At 35.5% G+C, this 21,268-nt stretch overlaps 3 protein-coding genes across 4 annotated transcripts in view; all 3 read left to right on the top strand.

Annotated features, from left to right (window-relative positions):
• Positions 1-14,343, top strand: part of LOC116343222 (laminin subunit alpha-1) — a 30,657-nt gene extending 16,314 nt beyond the window's left edge. Inside the window, exons 16-33 of the mRNA XM_031771164.1 lie at positions 5,469-5,759; positions 5,943-6,596; positions 6,697-6,914; positions 6,979-7,154; positions 7,250-7,508; positions 7,576-7,966; positions 8,028-8,245; positions 8,303-9,117; positions 9,178-9,374; positions 9,441-9,737; positions 9,810-9,976; positions 10,728-11,486; positions 11,558-11,991; positions 12,082-12,736; positions 12,840-12,998; positions 13,087-13,546; positions 13,627-13,760; positions 13,826-14,343. Of these exons, the coding sequence (XP_031627024.1) occupies positions 5,469-5,759; positions 5,943-6,596; positions 6,697-6,914; positions 6,979-7,154; positions 7,250-7,508; positions 7,576-7,966; positions 8,028-8,245; positions 8,303-9,117; positions 9,178-9,374; positions 9,441-9,737; positions 9,810-9,976; positions 10,728-11,486; positions 11,558-11,991; positions 12,082-12,736; positions 12,840-12,998; positions 13,087-13,546; positions 13,627-13,760; positions 13,826-14,200 (6,659 nt within the window). The 3' untranslated portion in view covers positions 14,201-14,343. The remainder of the gene's footprint in view (positions 1-5,468; positions 5,760-5,942; positions 6,597-6,696; positions 6,915-6,978; positions 7,155-7,249; positions 7,509-7,575; positions 7,967-8,027; positions 8,246-8,302; positions 9,118-9,177; positions 9,375-9,440; positions 9,738-9,809; positions 9,977-10,727; positions 11,487-11,557; positions 11,992-12,081; positions 12,737-12,839; positions 12,999-13,086; positions 13,547-13,626; positions 13,761-13,825) is intronic.
• A 3,008-nt stretch (positions 14,344-17,351) lies between these two features.
• LOC116343329 (protein C10) lies at positions 17,352-18,137 on the top strand. The gene has a single exon (XM_031771328.1). It carries the CDS (start codon positions 17,433-17,435, stop codon positions 17,781-17,783), a length of 351 nt encoding a protein of 116 aa, XP_031627188.1. The 5' UTR covers positions 17,352-17,432; the 3' UTR covers positions 17,784-18,137.
• Positions 18,138-18,640: 503 nt separating this feature from the next.
• LOC116343359 (FAS-associated factor 2) lies at positions 18,641-20,935 on the top strand. 2 transcript variants are annotated; one of them, XM_031771380.1, is made up of 6 exons: positions 18,641-18,844; positions 19,019-19,430; positions 19,504-19,960; positions 20,061-20,232; positions 20,306-20,449; positions 20,516-20,935. In XM_031771380.1, the coding sequence occupies exons 2-6, from the start codon at positions 19,040-19,042 to the stop codon at positions 20,678-20,680; spliced, it is 1,329 nt and encodes a 442-aa protein (XP_031627240.1). In that variant the 5' UTR covers positions 18,641-18,844; positions 19,019-19,039; the 3' UTR covers positions 20,681-20,935. The 2 variants fall into 2 exon arrangements, with proteins under 2 accessions (XP_031627240.1, XP_031627239.1); XM_031771379.1 differs by having other exon boundaries at positions 18,642-18,844; positions 19,501-19,960.
• The last annotated feature ends 333 nt before the right edge of the window (positions 20,936-21,268 follow it).

The raw sequence follows: 21,268 nt of genomic DNA, 5'->3' as shown, positions 1-21,268 counted from the left end.
TAAATAATGATCGATTGATCGTTTACACAAATCCAATGTAAACAAAGCCATAAGAATAAGCCTGAAACGCGTACCACAATTCATTGCGACCATAAAATTGATTTATTACTTAAAATGGTGGATCGTCTCTTTCTCTCTTTTGAATAACCGCATTTCGAATGATTTTATTTATTATTATGGTTTCGAACGTACAAACAAAATAAATCAGAACAAGTTCATGTTCACGTTCAATTTGACCGAAGAACTACCGGATCACAATGACGATCGTGTCCCATCAGCATCGAGTGCCGTTTTTACTTCAAATCATGAATTATTGCCGTCAATTTTTATTAGTATTGCCTATCTATTGATGCGGCCAGACATTGAATTAGAATGATCGCCTGTTCGAATCGCTGTCTGGTCAAAACGAGCGCGCGCGACGAGAGATGAGAGAGAGAAAGAAAAAATAATGTCTTGTTCGATGTGTGACGCGCGTTGATACGTTTGCACAAGTGAAAAGAAAATGCAATTGCTTTTTTCAATTGTTCCACCGGCAAAATGCTCTATAATTTATTTATGCAAACATCATGTTAATGAAAGAGTGCGTGGTAAACATAAACAAATATCTCTGAGCTTCGTCATGACTCTTTCCAAAGATGAAGATTTTTTATTCCATTGCATATCCGATCTTTTGCGAGTTTGCTCTTCAATGCACACACACTGTAGTGACAGTAAATACAGTGAAGTGTAAGCGCAAAAAAGAGAACATTTTTCGCTCGTATTGAACAGTTGTGGAAGGAAGACATCCCACATTAATATTTATATGAGATGTTGTTGTTTATGTTGTGAGTTTTTTTCTCTTCTTCTCTTACTCTCTGCCACACACAGTGTAATATGGTATTGCGCTTGCATTTTATGCAGACGAATCTGCACTCGATACCGTGGTTGCATATGATTTAGGCTCTGTTTATCTTGACTCTTTTTTTGTTCATCTATATTTCTATGGACATGCAACTTATTACCAGAGGTAATGCTTGTGCTGATTCACTACATTCTTACAGTGCAACCAACTCAATCCTCAATTTTGGTTAGAAAAAAAGCCATTGCTCGAAAAAAAACACTCCAGAAGATACAAGAAAAGAAAGACGAAGATTAAGATAGAAGCATCTATTTGGAATCAAAATGTAGTGAAGTCATTTTACATTTTGTTTAAATCACTCAAGATTTTCGCTGATTTATCAATGCGAACTCCGCCTTTGACCGAACATTAAGCGTGTGCGAAAATGAATACGCTGGTTAAAGTAAATATTTAAATGAGCCATTTTGGCACGAAATGTGCGCATAGAGCTGTGTGAATTGAATGGTGTTTTGGTTCGCATTAAAAAAATCCGTATTGCTGCGACTAAAGACACTTTCCATGTTTACCAATGTATTTATTATAAAATCTTAAATGTTTATCCTATTTCAAAAGTGGTCTCGCAATTACAGTAAATATTATTATTGAAAGCGTAATTGCATCGGGCGTAAACAGAGACTTTAAGGCCCATGGAGTAGCCAATCTCAAATGGTTTCTCGTTTAATTCAGAATGACATGAAAGTGTTAAGAAATCTTCATTATTGAACATATTCGAATCGGTCGGCCTGGAAACGGGCGACAGAGTGAGAGAGAGAAAAAAAAACAACAAACAACATTCGAAGCGTTGTAGCACAAAATAAATTGTAAAATAACACCGCACAAACTACTACGTAAATCGTAACTCAAACCAGAGAGTTCCGATTTGCATGAGAACTTTTGTGCTTGTTTCTACGAATTGACCCCGGAGAAGAAGAAAAAAAAAAACTTATATACACACAAACTGGCATACATTTATTATACACGTATTACGATACACATATTGAGAGTTATCACTGAGACTTTTCGCTCACAGGAAACACTTTGGCGAAAATTAAACATCGTAGAATAAATGGCAATCGATTGAAAATAAACAGACATTTTAAATGAACCAATCCATATAATATATAATAAAATCAAAGAGTGTTAAAAGCATAAACAACAACGAACAACCGAAGAAGAAAAAAATTAGATCTTATCGCTGAATGAACTAAACACAAAACGCCTTACTCTAAGTGTTTTTCTACAATCGATAATAAAATATTTGCTGTGCTTGGTGTTTTTCACAGTTGAAATGTATAATTTATTTTTCGTGTGTTCGCAAAGTGAATTTCTTTGAATTTTATAAAATTCTTGAGAAAGTGCTGTTATTATAATAAATACTAAATTGAATAACAATGTTTTGCACTTATTTCATTGTTAGCATGTGCAAACGATACCAAATAATAATCAAAGTTCCACGTCGATCGACACAATGATGGAATAATGGTGAAATGGAAGAATTAAGTAAACAAAAGCCGCAAAAAATTTGGCATCATTTGTGTGCAATGCAATGCCATTGTCGTCGTTACATTTTAACGACATTGATGGCAATTCTATTCGTTGCAAACGGTTGTTATGGTCACCAAATTGAAAGAGATCGAATTGATATAAATACTGGCACAAGTCAAGTTCAATTTAAAAATCAACGTCAAATATTCAACAATACCTTGACGTTGCACGACACATCGCTACCGCGTGATGAAACTATTAAAAGTGACGATGAATTAACCGCCTCACCAACAACAACAGCAGCAGCATTGTTATCACCGACGCTGTCACCGATTGAAAGAAGTGCGCATGTTTTAATGAACAAGTCAGTTCGACGCGTCGAAAGAAACGGTCGCACAAGAACATCGAACATTTTCAAAACAACGTCGAAAAATCGATTCACTCCGAAACGTGATCAACATCGCAAAGTACATCAATCACATAATTCAAATGGAAATGTGCTGGCACTAGATGTTAAGCGTATCACAGACACTCAATACCGGCACGAATTTAAAAATACAACTGACATTGGTGATAGTAATCGTGGCGGCCAACATACATTCAACAGTCAAACCCATGAAAGAGTTCCTAACTCTAAACCAAAGATAACTTCCAAACTTTTCAACGCCCCATCGTATGACCGTACAACAACTTATTTATCTTATAATTTAGTTGGGAATAATGTGCAAAAAACCGAAAGATTTATGCCAACTTCCTACAAACAACCGTTTCTTGCAACGCAAATTAAACAAACGAACAAAAACTATGTGCATAAAAGCTATTATCGACCAATACAACGTAACAACTGCAACAAATGCCGAATCATACCCGGCGCACCGATACGCCATAAACCATACTTTCCAACACGAACAAGATATCACTACGGTATGTATTTAAGACTTATAGTCTAGCACCACAGAGACGCATTGACGCAGAAAATTATAATTTAAGTTTAACGATAGTGTTTTTCTTGTTGTTATTGATGATATGTTGTTTGTGCTGGTGTGTATGTGTTGTTGATCAAACGAATCGAATAAAGGCAATTGCTTCGTGTCTTTCAACAGTTTTGAAAGCGTTAAAAGTTTTGATGGATCGGTAAATCAAAAATCGAAAAATGAATTGCACGTATGCGATAACTCAACTCGCGCAATACATTCAACATCTGCCTTTGATCTTTTGATTGTTTAATTAACATGCGTTAAACAACTGTTTCAGGACGATATTCAATTTTAAGAGCGATGTAATTCGAAACGCATTCCAAATCTGCGTTCAAGTGGCCTGTAATGTAATGTTGATATAAGGTCGGTACTCTAAGTATTGGGTGTATAAATTAATTTTGATCGTTTTTTTGGTGAAAGGAAACATTTATTTAAAAATAATAAGAATGAGTACATTAACCAATGTATTGCCCATCGTTAGCTTTGACTTCCGCCCATCTTCTTATTAACTTGTCGATTTCGCGTCGAAAGAATTCCTCATCTTTTGACGCTATCCATTCATCGATCCATTTTCGCACTCCTTCAGGATTTCGAAACGATATCTCAGACAAGCCCATTTGCATTGATCGAAACAAGTGATAATCAGAAGGGGCAAGGTCTGGAGAGTACGGGGGGTGATCAAGCTCACCCCGACCAGAGTCCATTATCTTTTTTTGCGATGTTTGAAATATGTCAAATTTTGAAAAAATCCTTCGACTATTTCTTGTCGCAGTTTTTTTCAATTTTTCTCTCAGTACTCTGCTCAAACGTATTGGTTGTAGTCGATACCGATCCCCCGTGACTGTTTCACCCGGTTTCAGCAGCTCATTATACACCACACCACTTTAATCCCACCAAATAATGAGCATTACCGAGAAATCATCAAAATCCTGCTATGCTGTCGATTTTGACGATTGTGTGGGATTGATACCTTATTTTTATGCCTGGGGTTATCGTAGCAGATGCCCTCTTCACTTCCAGTTACAATACGATACAAAAATTCCTTTCTTTCCTATTTTTGGAACATTGTGCCAAAATGTGAAAAAACGTCTTACAACTAGTTTTGGATTCAGCTGGTGTGGCACACAATTTCTTTGGTCTTACCTCATTATAAATGTCTTAAAACGATTGATTCGCATATAATTTAATGCTTTTGATGTTTCCTGATGCATTTTCATGCATATTTATCGAATAAAAAACGCCAATCATTCAATTTTTTTGGTGAGTTCGCAGTTTTTCAACAAATTCACCACTTCTTTTTCACCAAATTCAACATTCTCTGTGGCGATTGAGAGGTCTCGTCTCCTGCAACATTTCATAACCTTCAGATCTATTTTCACTTTGATTAAAGTGAAAAAATTGAACCAAAGGAGGGCCAGACAGAAAAACACTTCTTCATCACTCATTTTGAATCGATACAAAAATAATGACGCTGCGTGGAAAATAAACCTTCCTGCTCTGAATTAGATTGGCAAATGTCACATGTACAAAATGCAATTGGATTCACCTGTCAAACTTCATACAAGTTTAAGTGGCGACATCTAATTGTCAGCGATCAAAATTAATTTATACACCCAATAACTCTTGAAAATTTGTATGAAAGAGTTTCGTCATCAAAGAAAAATCACGGAAGTTCTATTGAAAGATTGATCTATTGAATCGCTTTGAATCGATGCATATAATGAATCTCATCAAATGCACTCAATTTATATGAGTTTATTAACTCGAAAATTTACTACTAAAAAATACGATAAAGTTTTTTTTAATGCATCTCCAGCGATTCGATCGTATCGAATGTGCATGATTTTATTGGAAAATTTCAAAAAAAATGAACCGACAACGTTCTACACAAAACGAAAATTAATAAAATTGTAAAATTGATTATCGATCGATAAATTTCAGGCCAATTGTTGTTGTTTCAAAATATTTCATTTTCTTATTATCTTTGTTCGCATCTTTTACAAGATGTTCATTAAATCAATTGATAATATAATTATGCAATTAAAGTTAATGATGTTTAAATTATAAGCTATGTATTTCATATTTATAACAAAGCCACTTCGTTTTTTTTTCTTCTGCTTTCATTACAGAATGCCACTGCAATCCGCTGGGCTCTGTTGCGCAAAATTGTAATAAACATAATGGACAATGCTTCTGTCGAGAGAATGTAACAGGTCGAACATGTGATAAATGCTCGGAAGGATTTTGGAATCTTGAATCGGGTAAAGGCTGTCAAAGTTGTGCCTGCAATGCCATCGGTAGCGTCAATTTCAGTTGTAATGCATATACCGGTCAATGTGTTTGCAAAGTCGGCGTTGGTGGTCCAATGTGTGACTCTTGCCTCGAAGGTTTTTATGGACTCTCAGCGACTGGATGTAAACGTATGTATTAACATGTTAACATATTTAATCATTTATTTAATGAATAATCTAACGGAATATGGTTGATAGCAATGGAGATAGCGATTAGATTGAGCTGTTTTCATATTAAAATCAGAATTGAACTTTTTTCAAATTCCATTTAGCTTACGGACATAATATTATTTTCATTCTTTTTTTGTTTAGATTGCGATGAATGTTCAAATTCAGCATACAATTGCGATCCAGAATCGGGTCGATGCATTTGTCCACCGCACAGTAAAGGAATCGATTGCAATCAGTGTATGCCAAATTCATATGGATGGGAGCACAAGAAAGGATGCAAATTATGTGAATGTGATCACACCGGATCGATTGGACAATCGTGTGATGTGTACACCGGCCAGTGTATGTGTCGTGAAGGGTTCACTGGACGTGAATGCAATCGATGCTCGATTGGATACTTTGGCTATCCGAACTGTGAAAGATGTGGATGCAACCATGACGGTTCATTAACGACGAACTATTCCGAACCAATTCCATGCAATGACGAAGGACAGTGTTCATGTAAATCATTGGTAACCGGTAAAAAATGTGACCAATGTATCGAATCAACATTTGGATTGTCAAAATACAATGCAGATGGATGCACTAAATGCTTCTGTTTTGACCGATCAAAGAAATGTATACAGAGTGATTTTAGTTGGGGATTGATACGAGCTAATGATGCACGATGTTTGACCGTTGAATACCAAAATATTGAATATGTGGCACTTCAAACACAAGATAACAGCACGGAAATTAGCTATGAAACGAATTTACAAATTTTGGACGGTTTGTCTGTCATTCCTGGCACAAGTGGTAAGACACACTTTTTTCTTGTCTTTTTTTAACTGTTTTCAACGAAATTTTGGAAAAAAAAAATTATTAATAAAATGAACAAAAAATAATTTTTTCAAAGGTAATATTTCTATGAAATCATCTCGTGGATTTGAAACACCACTTTACTTTGAAATGTCCAAGCAATTCCTCGGAGATCAACTGCTGAGCTATGGTGGTTTATTCAAGTTTAACATTGAAATGATGGAATGCAAAACGGAACTGGATCAAATAACGCTACAACACTTCCCATTGATTCGAATGCGTTCACATAATTCGCTTACATTGGACTATTTTGGAGTAAGAATTCATTTTCACACATTTTTTTAGAGAAAAATAACCGACGAATATAATTTCTTTGAAGCCGGAGTCATTCCATACCAGTTCAAATGTCACTGAAACCATTCGTATGATTGAAGAACATTGGCGATTGCATCCCAGCGGTGAAGTGGCATCACGTGGCATATTTATGACCGCCTTACAAAATATCACATATATTTTGATACGTGGAGCATCATCAGTTGCATTTACAAGTCTAACGTAGGTGTTTAATACAATTCAAAATGAAAAACTTTCACTCAAAGAAATCGGGCGACGTCATTGCTTTAAAAAAACATTTTTTTAAATTTTTTCAGATTATCGAATGTGACATTGGAGACGGCAATTTTCATATCGGGATCGAAAAGTAATTTGGCGATCGGTGTTGAAGTGTGTCAATGTCCAGAGATGTATGAAGGATCATCATGTCAAAATCCATCTGATGGATACTATCGCCACAAAGAAAGTCATGTTGAAACATCTCATCAGCACTACGAGAACTTCGTTGGAAAGTCGGTACCGTGTGAGTGCCACAGTCGAAGCAATCAATGCGACAAAGAGACTGGATATTGTAAGGTAAGGAAGCTATTTGACAAATTCTACCTTTTTTCAAATTATGTTCAATATTTTCGATTCATTAAAGATGTGTGTCAATAACACGGGCGGTGCCCAGTGCGAACTCTGTGCCGAAGGGTATTATGGTGATCCAATCGTATATGGTTGTCAGTCGTGTCCATGTCCAGAAACGCATCGTAATTTCGCCAAAGGTTGTACATTCTATAATGGTCGAGTTAGTTGCAGTTGTCGTTCGGGCTATATTGGTGATTTATGCGACTTCTGCGCGCCCGGTTTTTATGGTTCACCAGAACAAGAGGGTGGAGGTTGTATTGATTGCCAATGTAATGAACACGGCTCGGTTTCAATTGAATGTGATGCATTCACTGGTGACTGCATGTGTAAAGATGGCATTATCGGTACAAAATGCGATAAATGTGCTCAACCTACATCTATTTTGGAACCAAATGGTTGTCAAGGTACTTTTTTGTGATTTTTTTTAACCGATCCCAAATCTATTTTCATATCATATAATTTTAGTTTGTGATAATTGTACGCTGATACTGCTCGAAAATTCCAACGACTTGGCTTACTACATACAAAGTGAAAGTCAGCACATTGACTTAGACTCAATACCGGCTCCATGGTCTCGATTATTGTCGTACGAAAATACAACCGAGCATTTGGTGATGAGATGTAATGACATTGAGAAATCTACAGAAAAACTCGAAAACTACAACGATCTTCAAATCGACAAGGTAAGAGTGGAGAAGGAAAATGTCGAAGAAAATAATTAATTTTTTATTCATTTTCAGTTGAGTTCAAAAGGATCAAATTTGAATACGCGTTGGAAAAATATGTTGGCGAAAGCGGTGAAACGCAGTCAAATGTCGGAAAAATTGAATATAATGTCAGCCACATTCTGGAATGAAATGGAATACGTTCAAAATGAAACACAAGCCCATATTAATACGCTCAATGTTTTCGGAATTGGCAGCAGTCATCATGTGAATCTTCCAATTGCACTGGCTGAATCCGAAGAACTATTGAAAAGTATTTTGGGTGTCGTTGACAGCCATAACGTTGCCAATCGTGCCCATCAATGTGCCATTAATTTGATTGACCAGTGGTCCAATACGTCATCAATTCTCACCGATCAAATGGCTGAAGCAACGCAAATGAAATACGATTTAATTAACGCCAAGAATCGATTGTACGATTTAATTCAAAATGTCTATAAAACTTCCGATACTACAACAATGTCGAAGAGTATTCATGCGGCCAACGAGAGGAACCTGATCAAATTGATTCATCAACATCAGAAAATTGCACAACTTCATACCGACATCAACGATATTTTTAAAACGAATGTTATTCCAGAAACAGACACCGTGTTTAATATGATTGTCGATAATTATCAGAAACTGCGTCAGGATCTCGGCACCATTATTCAATTGAAAACAATTGTTGGCGAAACAAGCTCACAGTCGGCCCAACAACTCAATGAGATACGTCAAGAAATGCTACCGATGGCCAAGAATCATTCGAATAATTTGATGAATGCCGCACGTGAATACGTTGGTTTGTTTCAAAATACGAAAAATAGTGCAGAAGTTGCAATGCTTGCAAGGTAATTTCATCACTTTTGGTTTATCCATTTCAATATTTACTAATTTCATCCCAATTGCAGTACGGCTTATAAAAATATCACCGACTCGGTATTAATGGCGCGTGATTTAACTGCACGAGCAAAACAAACAGTCATCGAATGTGAGAATGAACTCTATCCCAAAGAGGGCGAATCAATAATTGAAAAGAGCACAAAATCGTTGAAAAAATCGCAAAAAATTCACCAACACTCATTGAAAGAAATGGAAAAATTGGAAGGTAACAACCGAGTGTTTGTGTTTTTCTCGTGTCTTCATATAAAAAATGAATTTAAAACTTTTACAGATCTGGACTTCTCATTGAAATCACAATGGCGTAAAGTTGACTCAATCAAAAATACAATTTGGCAAACGGGACTGAGAAACAATAATCTTTCGCTCACTCTAAATTCATTTTCAAAGAATGACACACAGGAATTCCTGAAGCGCACAATTGAGGCGGCCAAAAGAGTGTCAGAACAAATGCGTGAAGTACGACGCAGTGCGATTGCAATTACAGGCAGCGATATTTACAAATTGAAATTGAAATTGGCTTCGTTGGAACCACAATGGGCTGTTAAGTACGGATTAGCTGAAGAAAACGGTGAGTTTTATCTACATTTGGATTTGAACTGCAAGAGAGGATTTAGGTTCACATATTGGGATTTTTTTACAGTATCACAATCGATGAGGAACATCAAAGATATCAAAAATGTGCTAAGTACTATTGAGACGACTTCAAGGCGAAACGATGAAAAATTCCAAAAATGGAACCAAACTATGTCGGTGCTGATGCAGGATTTGAAAAATAAAATTGCCAAAGCAAGACACATCGCTGATGGTGTAAGTATATTTCAGATTAATTTCCATAAAAAAACACATTTTCGCCATTCTACAGTTGGGATATTTTTATTAATCGCAAATCACATACAAGTTTATCAACACATTGTTCCGTTGGAAATATAATTCAAAATCGCTACACAATTATTCAAGTTGTTTGGAGTTGAAAGAGAAAATGTCAATGGGTGTGATTGAAAACCAAAAGAAACGGGAGATATCGCAATGCTATGCAAAATGGTTTTATTTTCGATTTCGTGTTGAAACATGTTTCATCATGTGTTACACAGATTCGAAGAACTTATCGACAATATATCAATGAAATGAGCAAAAACGGTAGTTTGAAATCAGAGTCACATTGTTTCCGAGAAACAAATCGGCAAACAAGTGGTGGCATTGTACACACAAATGAAATTATTGCATGTTTCTAGCTGATGAATTTGAAACGAAACGATTGTTTACTCAAAATTCGTGTCTTTGTTGCTCCAGAAAAAGTCTCTATATGGAAATGTGCAAAATAAATGAATATTCTATGGAATTTCTTTAGAAAAAAGTTAGCACGAAACATTTTAAAATACATAAAATAGAAAAAAAACTTTGCCTGTCACACTATCATAAATTGATTTGACACAACTTTATTTTCCAATTCAAAACAATTCTCTTACTTATATTATTTCGTAGTAGTAATAGTTCGATTAAATATTGGAAAAAATTTAGAAAAAACATACTAAAGTTCATTAACCTTCTTCTTCCATAGATTCGTGTTTCATTGGAATCAAAATCGGTGAAATGTGTTCGATCATATACGCTACCAACGTTGGGTCTGTCGACTGCCAACAATATAAAGCTATCAGTGGCATTGAATACAAAATTAGCAACAACACCCATTCTGTTTATGCAAGGAGAGGATAATCGCTTCTTAGCCATTGAAATGGTGAAACGAAAAATACGTTTTCTTTGGAATTTGGGTGGCGACACTGTATCAATAACACATCCCATGGAATTGCATAAAAAAGATTTGAATTATGATGAGGCATGGTATCAAATCGAGGCCAATCGTACAATGAACGTTGGCAATTTGATTGTGCGTCAAATGGGTACGGGATGGAATAAAGCATCAACCGTACAAAGTACATCGTCTCAACCAGAATCAACACGAATTTTATTCACTCCAAATAAGCGTTTATGGATTGGTGGCGTACCAGATGAAATTCGACCGCAAGAGCTATTGGCACAAGATGCTGGCTTGAATGCTGTGCTCAGCAATGTATATATCGATGAAAAACGAATTGGTTTGTGGAATTTCATGCATACCGAAGGTGAATGTGATGGTGCAACATTGGGTGCGCGTGAAATAACCGCCATCGATGGTGCACGACATTTCAATGGCCAAGGTTATTCGGTTGTGAGAAAAGAGCGCTCAAAACCGTATAAGAAAAACTTTTTCGCCCTGCAGCTTACATTTAAAACTTTGGACGAGAATGCGCTACTTTTCTTGGCAATTGACGAAAAAAATGTGAGTATCATTTTGCTAATTATTCCATGTTCAGTTGAACGAAAACTTTTCTTTCTTATTTGAATGCACAGAATCGGTCCATATCGCTTACACTTTATGATGGAAAAATTATGTTCCGCATTGATTATGGTGGCACATCGAAGCTGGAGATTAGCACGGGCAAAAAATACAATACGGGACAATGGACAAGTGTAGAAGTGGCGCGTGAATTTACATCAAAACGAAGTACCGAAAATGGACAAATGAAAGTGAACAACGAAGAACCGTTGACTGGCGCACCAACAACACCAATTACATCGGCTTTGTTGCCGGACTTGTCACGAGCCGTTTATTATTTGGGCGGAATTCCGCCTGATTTTAAATCGGCAATAACAAAAGCACCGGGAGCCGATTTTGCTTTTCTGGGATGCATGAAAGATATTCAAATCAATGGCGAAACGTACGATCCACTTGAAACATCGCTTCGGAATGGCGTTGAAGCATCATGCAGAGAAAGCATAACACGGTACACTTTATATCATAAAATGGAAAACTTATTTGTTCTTTTTATTCTAATCATGTTTCATATGATTTTCATTTATTACCTTTGACACAGAGCTGGATTTTATGGCAATGGTTTTCTCGAGCTACCAAATCATTCGTTACGCAAGCGAGCAAATGTTGGATTCGTATTTAAGACGTTACGGAGCGATGCATTAATTTTGTTGTCGGTGGTGCCACACCAGGAACTGGCCAATAACTATTACGACGAAAAAGATTTGCGCTCAAATTATTCATTTGCATTGGTGAACGGTCGCATTATATTTTGGGCCGATGCTGGTCGTGGCCGAATCGAACTTATCTCGAATAATACATTAAACGATGGTGAATATCATACGGTGAATGTGCTGAAGTTGGGCCGGAAGTTTGAGTTACGTGTTGATGATGAATATCAAATGAGCAAATCTTTATCATCACAACCATTTGTAATAAGTATGATTGAAGGTTCCGGTGGCTTTTACGTCGGTGGCATTCCAAATATACCGGAATATTTGAATTTACTCGAGCGTGTCGACGCTTTTCATGGAACGCTCAAAGATTTCGTTGTGAATAATCAAACGATATCATTTGGTGATTTGGTTAATGCAACAAATGTTGATGTTGGACGCGATGGACCGAAAATGGGAAATCATGAAATCTACAATGAAATTTTAATGAAAACAGAACCGATTAGTAAAAGTTTCACTGCTTCGCCAGAGGGTTGCCATCGGGTAGATATACATATTTAGTTTTTTTTAAACATACTTTTGAATTTCAATTAGAAGCGAATTTTTTTGTATGTTGAAATGTTTGTGGTTGTTGTTTTTTTTTCAGGTCGGCTCTTATTCATACGAACCGAATGCTTTTAAGTTTGGCGATACATCACAGAGTCATTCTGTCATAAACATTGGCAAACATTTGTGGCAGACAAACTTTGATATTCAATTCGAGTTTCGAACATTCTATCCGAATGGACTGCTATTTTTCGTACCGGTAAATTAACACACCGCATTTTGTCAGCCAAATAGTTATGGATTATAGGCTAACAGCATTTTTTTTGTCTGTGATTTTTCTTGTACAGGGAGCAAAAGAGAAGCAAAAACACTTTTTTACGTTGACTTTGCGAAATGGACAGCTTAATATTGTGGCACGGGGTAGAAAACGGATGGAAAAGATTATGTCACGTAAGCTAAATGACGGACACTGGCATCGAATCACATTAAAATGTGTGAATAAACTTCTGACAATCCGGATCCAAAGCGACGGCAACACGAATGCCATCGACGAAGAAGATTTTAAAATGCCACGACGTATCAGCGCATCGAATATGATGTATATCGGTGGCATTGTAGACAGCATGCTATCATTCTCGGCCGAATTATCATCAAAATTGGAACAATTCAAGGGTTGTATTAGGCGCTTCCTCGTGAATAATATATCACAGGATTTGGCTAAACCCGGACGACACTTTGGCATTGGTCAATGCTTTCCACAAGTTGAAAAAGGTTCATTTTTTGCCGGCGATGCGTATGCTATTTACAGTAAGTGCTTTTGTGATTCATCAAAACATTTTAAAATACTTATTTCGTGTGGACCTAAATTTTGAATCTTTTTTCTATAGAACGAATCTTCCACGTGGGAAAATACTTGGAAATCAACTTTGAGTTCCGAACATCCGAAATGCAAGGCATGATATTGAGTGTGGCCGAGCCAGTTGGATTTCCAGCCATATCAATTGAGCTGCACAAAGGAAAGGTAAATGTAAAAATGTCATTTGAAATGATGATTTGCTCATTGAAAACTGTCATTTTCTCAAATAGATCATCATGTCTTGTGACTTGGGAGACGGCCATCCATTCCGTGTTGAAAGCAATGTTCCATCGAAATACACACTCTGCAATAATTATTGGCACAATGTATCTGCAATCTATGATTCAAATCAAATTGCAATCCGTGTCGATAATTTACCATCCGTAAATAAGCTGAAGCAACATGAAACATTGGGCAAAGTGCACACAAAGAGTCCCCTATATATTGGCGGAATGCCGGAGACGGCACCGAGCGGCACACTTTTAAATCGTGACAACTTCAAAGGCTGCATACGAAATGTGGTCATTCGAAACGAGCTCAAAGATTGGACCGATATGGACGAATTGCAAAATGTATTACTCAGCGAATGCTTAATCATGTCATAGAATGAAAATTGCATGTGTTAAATTTTGCCATAATAATATTACGATTAGAGGTTTACATTATTTATCTGCATTTAGGCCATAATATTAAATAAGTTAATAATTTAAATAGGTAATATATCAAATATACGAAGAAAATAGCACTATTTTCAATTCTTTTTCTTGAGCCACAGCATAATTCAAGAGTGAAGAGAGATTGATTCAAAATCAGATTGAGTCGCAATGTGAAGTAACAGTTCATTTGAATTTTTCAGCACAATCCAAACTCACACAAACATAAAGGCAACAAATTATTGTAAGTATAGCGCTGAATTTGAATATGTTCGCAATACAAATTTCGTATCAATAAAAGGCGATTCGCATGTTTGTATACTCTGTTTAATATGCATTATTCACACATAACAATACAATTATTGTTTGTTTTCAGAATAACATTTATTGTTTATAATATTTGTAAATAGTCAAATTTATTTCTTCCTTTGTCACAGATTCTCATTTGTGAATATAATTTTAAAAGAAAATCAACGAATGTTCAAATGTTTATCGTTGGATTTCTAATGTTCATGCGGTTTCTTGGAAAAACTGCTTACTTTTCGTTTGAATATGATTGTGTGTTGTATTCTGCAAACATATCGGGATGAAAGGCATGAAAGTGCGGATATTTCTTTTATTTTCACATGAAAAACGAAAAATCCGACAATAGCGTGTGTTATCTTTCCGTTTGCTTTCGTTCTTCTATTCAAACTGTAAAATCTGCTTTTGTCCTGTCACATCCCACATGAATAATTTTTCCATTTATCAAACCAACGCCGCAAAATGGAATTTCGATTTTTTTTTTCGATAGGAAAGAGTTGAATGGCTATTGTAATGCTGGTGTTATTGCTGCGGCGACTATGTGTTGTTCCGTTATTTTTGCATAGTGTCAATATTATTGTAAACAACCGAAACCCATTTTTCGAGTCGAAGGTCTGAGTGGTGGAATTTTCGGTGTGCATTTCTAAAGAATAAACGGAACTATGTAAAATCATCCACTTCATTTCTCATGCAAAGTATTGATCGATATCCGAATCCGTATCGCTTTAGTTTGTGTGTATGTCGCATTGTTTTGGTCATATAGAAAATCTGAGCGCACGATAAATAAAACCGAAAAAAACTTCTTCCGTAAAAGACTGAAATCAATTCAAACGAATTGACGCTGCACTTTGCACGAATAAAATGTAATGTTATTCTCTTTCTTACTTTGCATTTTGTTGCAAAATATTTGCGATAGTTTGTTTATTCAGTGCTTGTTTCTGGCGACAGCATGAGCCAAACTTATTTGGAATATATTCAAGATTATGTTTGAAATGCAAACAGACAGATTTAGTTGAGTAAAATTGAAAATTCAATACGCAATTTGAATGAGATAGTTTTCGTGGTAGCGAGAAAGAGATTTGAAACAGCTTTGCCGGAGTATTTGTTTATTAGTTTCTAAAAACCTCAACTTAGAACTTACGAAATGACGAGTAAATATGGGTAAAGTTTTTTTTCTTGTTTGGAGCGGGTAAAATTATACTTGTGAAATGCGGCTTGTAGGCTGTGAATTATTTCAAAATTGTCGGCTCAAAATATGTATTTCCGTTCACAAGGACCGTATGTGTGTGTGTATTATAATAAATATTTATGTGAGTTTGTAGATGAAAATTATCTTTGACTCTTTGTTAATTAATACACTTTCCTATGGTGTTCGCCAACCATTTCATATGTGCATCGCCTTAATAATAATAATAGCAATAAAATGAACACACCATGCTGAATCGTTCATCTTTTATAATGATAAATATGAGGCTTTAAGATTCACTTCATGTATTTGTATGTGTTTTTATACGGTTATTTGTTTCAACGCATACACACACACACAAAAAATATAATAATAATACGGAAAATACGACGAGCGACGTCGGTATAGCATATTATATATGCCATAATCCATCCTAATTAAATGAAAAGACAAGTTTATAGAAACTGAACGAATGAAGGTTATGAAAACTTGGCTAATGAAAAACGTGACTATAATGTCGAATGTTTTCATTAAAGTTCTACTACGGCGAATTGTTGTAACGCGTTTGCAAACACATTGTATGCAATTCAAATACGGAATATATGGAGTATCGGTGCTGTAACGTTGCAAACATAGATTTTCTTTGGCGTATGGTTTCTCGTATTCGGTATTTTTGCCGGTGAAATTTTTTTTTCTTTCTTGTCTGTTTGTTCAATGCAACTCACTGCTCGGCATGCACATAGCCAGTGTGTCTCGTTGTCATCATACTCAGGCTCCAGCAGACAAAAGCACTTTATTTTTATGCTTTGTGCTTGTTTTTTCTCATAAGCTCGATACAAAGGTGCAAATGAAACTGACAAATAAACGTAATGCGATACTTATCACAACGACGAAAGATTATCACATTACCATTCCCCCCGCGCACGCCCCATCAACATTCTGAGACAATCGTTCATTACATTGAAAGCAGCATAAAATGATGATTAATGAAATCATCATGAACTCATGAAGAGAAACATATCTTAATCAAAAATCTCTCACAGTCTCCCCTCCTCCACACCAAAATGACAACAAAAACTGTCCCATAGAGCGTTCAGAATAGTAAAGACGGGGTTTTTGTGCGTTTATAATAATAATGCAGCGAAATAACGGCAGTGTGTTTGAAAGAAACAAGAAATTGCTTAATAAACAGATTTTTTTGATATATATGAAATAAATGTAGGTGATTAGACGATCCTTTGATGTCTTCCGCACTCATTTCGATGAGTTTCCGTTCAATTTAAAACCTTTTAATGACAACTCATTTAGAATATTTTTGAATTATTCTAGAAAAACATTAACTTTGATTGGGATTAACGGTAATTTTCGATTGAATCAAATGTAAAAAGTCACGATTGTGACTTTTGGCAGTTGGAATTGGTTTCAAAAAACAACAAAATTACATATTTGCTCATATGAGATTATTATTATTACTTCTCCCTTTCCCACCCTCCAAAAAAACAAAATAAATACGCATTTGCAATAATTTATAGCAAATTTAATATCATTCACAATAAAAATCCATTGTGGAGATTTTACACATGAAACCAATTTGACATTTCAAGTTGACAGTGTTCGGTCTGTAAACAGTGTGAAATACAACAGCATCGAAAACAAATAAAATTTGGTGAAAATTTTCAAAATTTCTCGGTGAAAATGTCGTATTTTGCTAATTTTAACAACGAAGCGGGTAAAACGATTCTCGGTGACATCATAAAAACGTGTAATCATCCGGATAATTCGAAGCGTTTGTCTGAAGCAAAAGCGGCAGCCGGAAAGGAAATGTTGCAAATGATGCATTTAGTCTTTCCGATTTTGATGCAAATTCAAATGGATATTATTAAAAACTACGGTTTCCCAGCCACTCGAGAGGGTTTAATTCAGTTCGAACAATTGATTCGGGATTTAGAGAAAGACGACGCTGAAATTGCCAGACTACGTTCGCAAATCCGTGCCATTTACCTTCCACCGATTAATATCAGCGCAGCAAAGGATATTTTAATATGAAGCAAAAACATACTAATTTGTTCGGCGGATTAGGATGTTTAGTTTTAAACAACGACTGATTAACGTTATAGTTTATTTTAGTTAAATTTTCAATGCAGAGATTTGTTCTTCATCGCTCAACTGTCTTGATTCAGTTGATAAAACTTGAAATTCTAGTCATATTACATTGTATCAACATGTCAGTGTCCATCGAAATTTTAAGTAATCTGAAGATTCTCTGTAACATTGTGACATTTTCCATTTGAAACCAATCGGTAGCGCTTAAATATTTGTATTTATATGGAACATAATTTATTAACATGAAGATCAAGTAATAAAGGAAGGCATACATAGAAAACATATAAAATGATCGAAGTTTTCTGTTTTTTAATCAAAATTATTGTGAAATTTTCATACATTTTTGTACTTTGGTCGTGAAAATCTGTTGCTGGACTTTGTTCATAAACATTAGAACATTGAAGTCATTAAGAACATATTTATTTATTTTTTGTTGTTGTTTTGTTTATGTTCATGTCTGTCACATCATCAATGATATCGTTAGCAGCAATGTCTCCACTTTTGATATCACTGCCGTATGCAAAAATCTCCGCCAGATGTCTCTTGCGAACGTCAATTGTATTTCACAAATAGAATTATATTCCATAAAAAAACACCAAATAGAAAACCCTTTGAATTAATTTCACCACATCGAATTTTGGCATTTGAAATATGATACCACAATATTTTGCGTCTTATTTTATTTCGTAAAAAATGTATACGCAATTCATATCAAAATTGTATTTGTAATCGCGCTTTCATCACACTGCAGTGTGACCAACTGAAAGTGTTTAATTTGTGGAAACATCTGACAGTAGATGGGCAATAATAGATTGACTTCAGCAACACATCATTAGTCTTCGCCTTTTTAGATACAAAGAAGAACCAAATTTCTCTAAGACAAAACGCTAATTTACAGAAATTGTTCGAAGTTACCCTCCTTACATCCAGTACAGTAAAATTTGTGTGACGAACAGGTTGGAAAACAAAAACTGTTCAGCTCTCTGTAAATACATTTGGCCAAAGTAAGTATGAATTTTGAGTTAAAAAGAGAATTAAATAGAAACTCCATTCGGTATGTGACGTCACATTTTGAAGACAATTACATACAATGTGTCACATTTGACGGGAATTTTCATTTATTTTATCGGATTTATTGCGTTCGGCATTAATTTGTGAATTGATTTTGTTTTTGATAGGGAATTTTTTGTGATTTAAACATGGATAATGATGGTCTCGACGGCCTGTCACAGAACCAAACAGAAAAAGTGTTACAATTCCAGGATTTGATTGGTATTGATGACATTATAGCGTGTCGTGAAATATTGAATCGACATCAATGGGATCTCGAAGTGGCAATACAAGAGCAGCTAAATTTGCGAGAGGGACGACCGTCAATTTATGCATCGTCAATAGATAATAGAGAACCACAAGTAATTAACGATCGTTATTTACAACGAGTGTTTGTTAACAATCGTGCACCAGTACCACCGCACGGATTCACTGGCTTCATAGGTTTTTTCTTTAATTATGTATTTAGCTTTTGCTATAATACATTATCGTCGATTTTGTCAGTACTACGTGATTTAGTTGTACGCGGAAATGATCGAAGTAAGTTTCATTGACGTGCTGCCATTGACATTTATATATTTATAATTTTTACTTTTTTCTAAATTTACAGCAGTTGTTACAGATCCATTAGCAGACGTATTAAATTTTATTCGAGACTATAATGAAAAATATCCAAACCATCCAGTGTTTTATCAAGGAACCTATTCGCAGGTGTTGAACGATGCAAAACACGAATTGAAATTTTTGGCCGTTTACTTACATTCCGAAAGTAGCTCCGAAACGGCTAATTTCTGCCGTAATACTCTGGCAGATCCAGAGGTACTTGAATTCATTAACACCAATGGCATGCTATTTTGGGCATGCGACATCTCAACCCCAGAAGGTTATCGGGTATCACATTCGATTAGTGTACGATCGTGTCCAGCTGTTACTATTATTGGTGTGCGAGAGCATAAAATGGTCATCATGGGACGTATGGAAGGCCATTGCTCAGCAACCGAATTTGTTAGACGACTTCAATCTGTTGTGAATGATAACAAAATTTGGATGACACAGGAACGGAATGAACGGTAAGAAAACTTTCAATGTTTTATCATTTTTACGGTGTTTGCATCTTTATTTAGATGATGTGATTTAAATTAAATTGGTTTTTTTCATCTCAATTCACAGTTTCGAAAGAAAATTCGTGCAAGATCTCAGACAACAGCAAGATGAAGCTTACGAATTGTCACTCCGAGCTGATCAAGAAAAAGAACGTTTAAAACAATTGGAAAAGGAACGATTGTTGCAGCAACAATTGCAAGAAGAAGCTGAACGTTTGGAAAAACAACGTCAGAAAGAGGTAACATTCAATCGGACATTTTTTTTTCGAATATTTTGTAAAATATTTTTGTTTTTTGTTAAATATTCAATAGGACATCGCTCGACAAAAGATTGACCGAGCATTAGAAGTGCCAGCTGAACCGGATTCAAATGATTCTGACGCCATATTGTTGTTATTCATTTTACCAAATGGAACACGACTTGAACGACGATTCCGTCGCTCCGATATGTTAAAAGTATGTAAATCATTTGGCTGATTGTTCATTCACATTCATTTAATTCTATGTTTCTTCTTTATACAGGATTTGCATACATATGTCTTTTGTCATCCGCAGTCACCGGATCAGTTTGCGATAGCGACCAACTTCCCCAAACGAACACTTGAAACCGAATCATCTGAGGTTCAAATCAATACGGCTGGCATTAACAACCGTGAAGTCCTTTACGTGTATGATTTGGACGCATAAAAAATGACAAAAATCAAGTGGCCTACGTAATATACATCTCAAACATGCACGAATCGTATAAATTTGGACACAAAGTGATTGCCCCGATTTAAATCCACCTCACTTTATAAATGGCTTTTTTGCTTTCCCTATTGAATTAATTTAATTTACTTGTCATTCACCGCTATTAGTTTTTGGGCAAAATACGACGTATCACTTTGTGTCCAAAGTTTCATCACCAAAACAAAAAAAAAAAACGAAAGTTCACCACATAAATGGAAAACGTTAAAACTTGTTGTATTTAAACATAAAAACAAACTGACATCATCTATCTATCTTTATCGTTCTGTTGATTAGAGCGAACCAATTCTAAGCAACCTACTTTTTTCAACATTTTCGTTCATTTGGCATCAACGTAGTGAAAGAAACGTTGAATCGAATGCGATAATTACTTTAAGTCGAGTACTTAGTCCATTATTTAATTATTACATCCGAAACTATAACAGCAACAACAACAACAAAAATACAACTAAAAGCAAATTTAAATAACGTTGATCTATATAACAAAATGTTTTTTACATATCTTTTCTAAGATAGAGATTGAAAAGT

Source organism: Contarinia nasturtii, unplaced genomic scaffold (genome assembly GCF_009176525.2).
Source record: "Contarinia nasturtii isolate CC-2019 unplaced genomic scaffold, AAFC_CNas_1.1 Cnas_scaffold_993, whole genome shotgun sequence".
Classification (NCBI taxonomy): domain Eukaryota; kingdom Metazoa; phylum Arthropoda; class Insecta; order Diptera; family Cecidomyiidae; genus Contarinia; species Contarinia nasturtii.
Note: the sequence above shows the minus strand (reverse complement) of the source record. Positions and strands in the feature narration are given on the sequence as shown.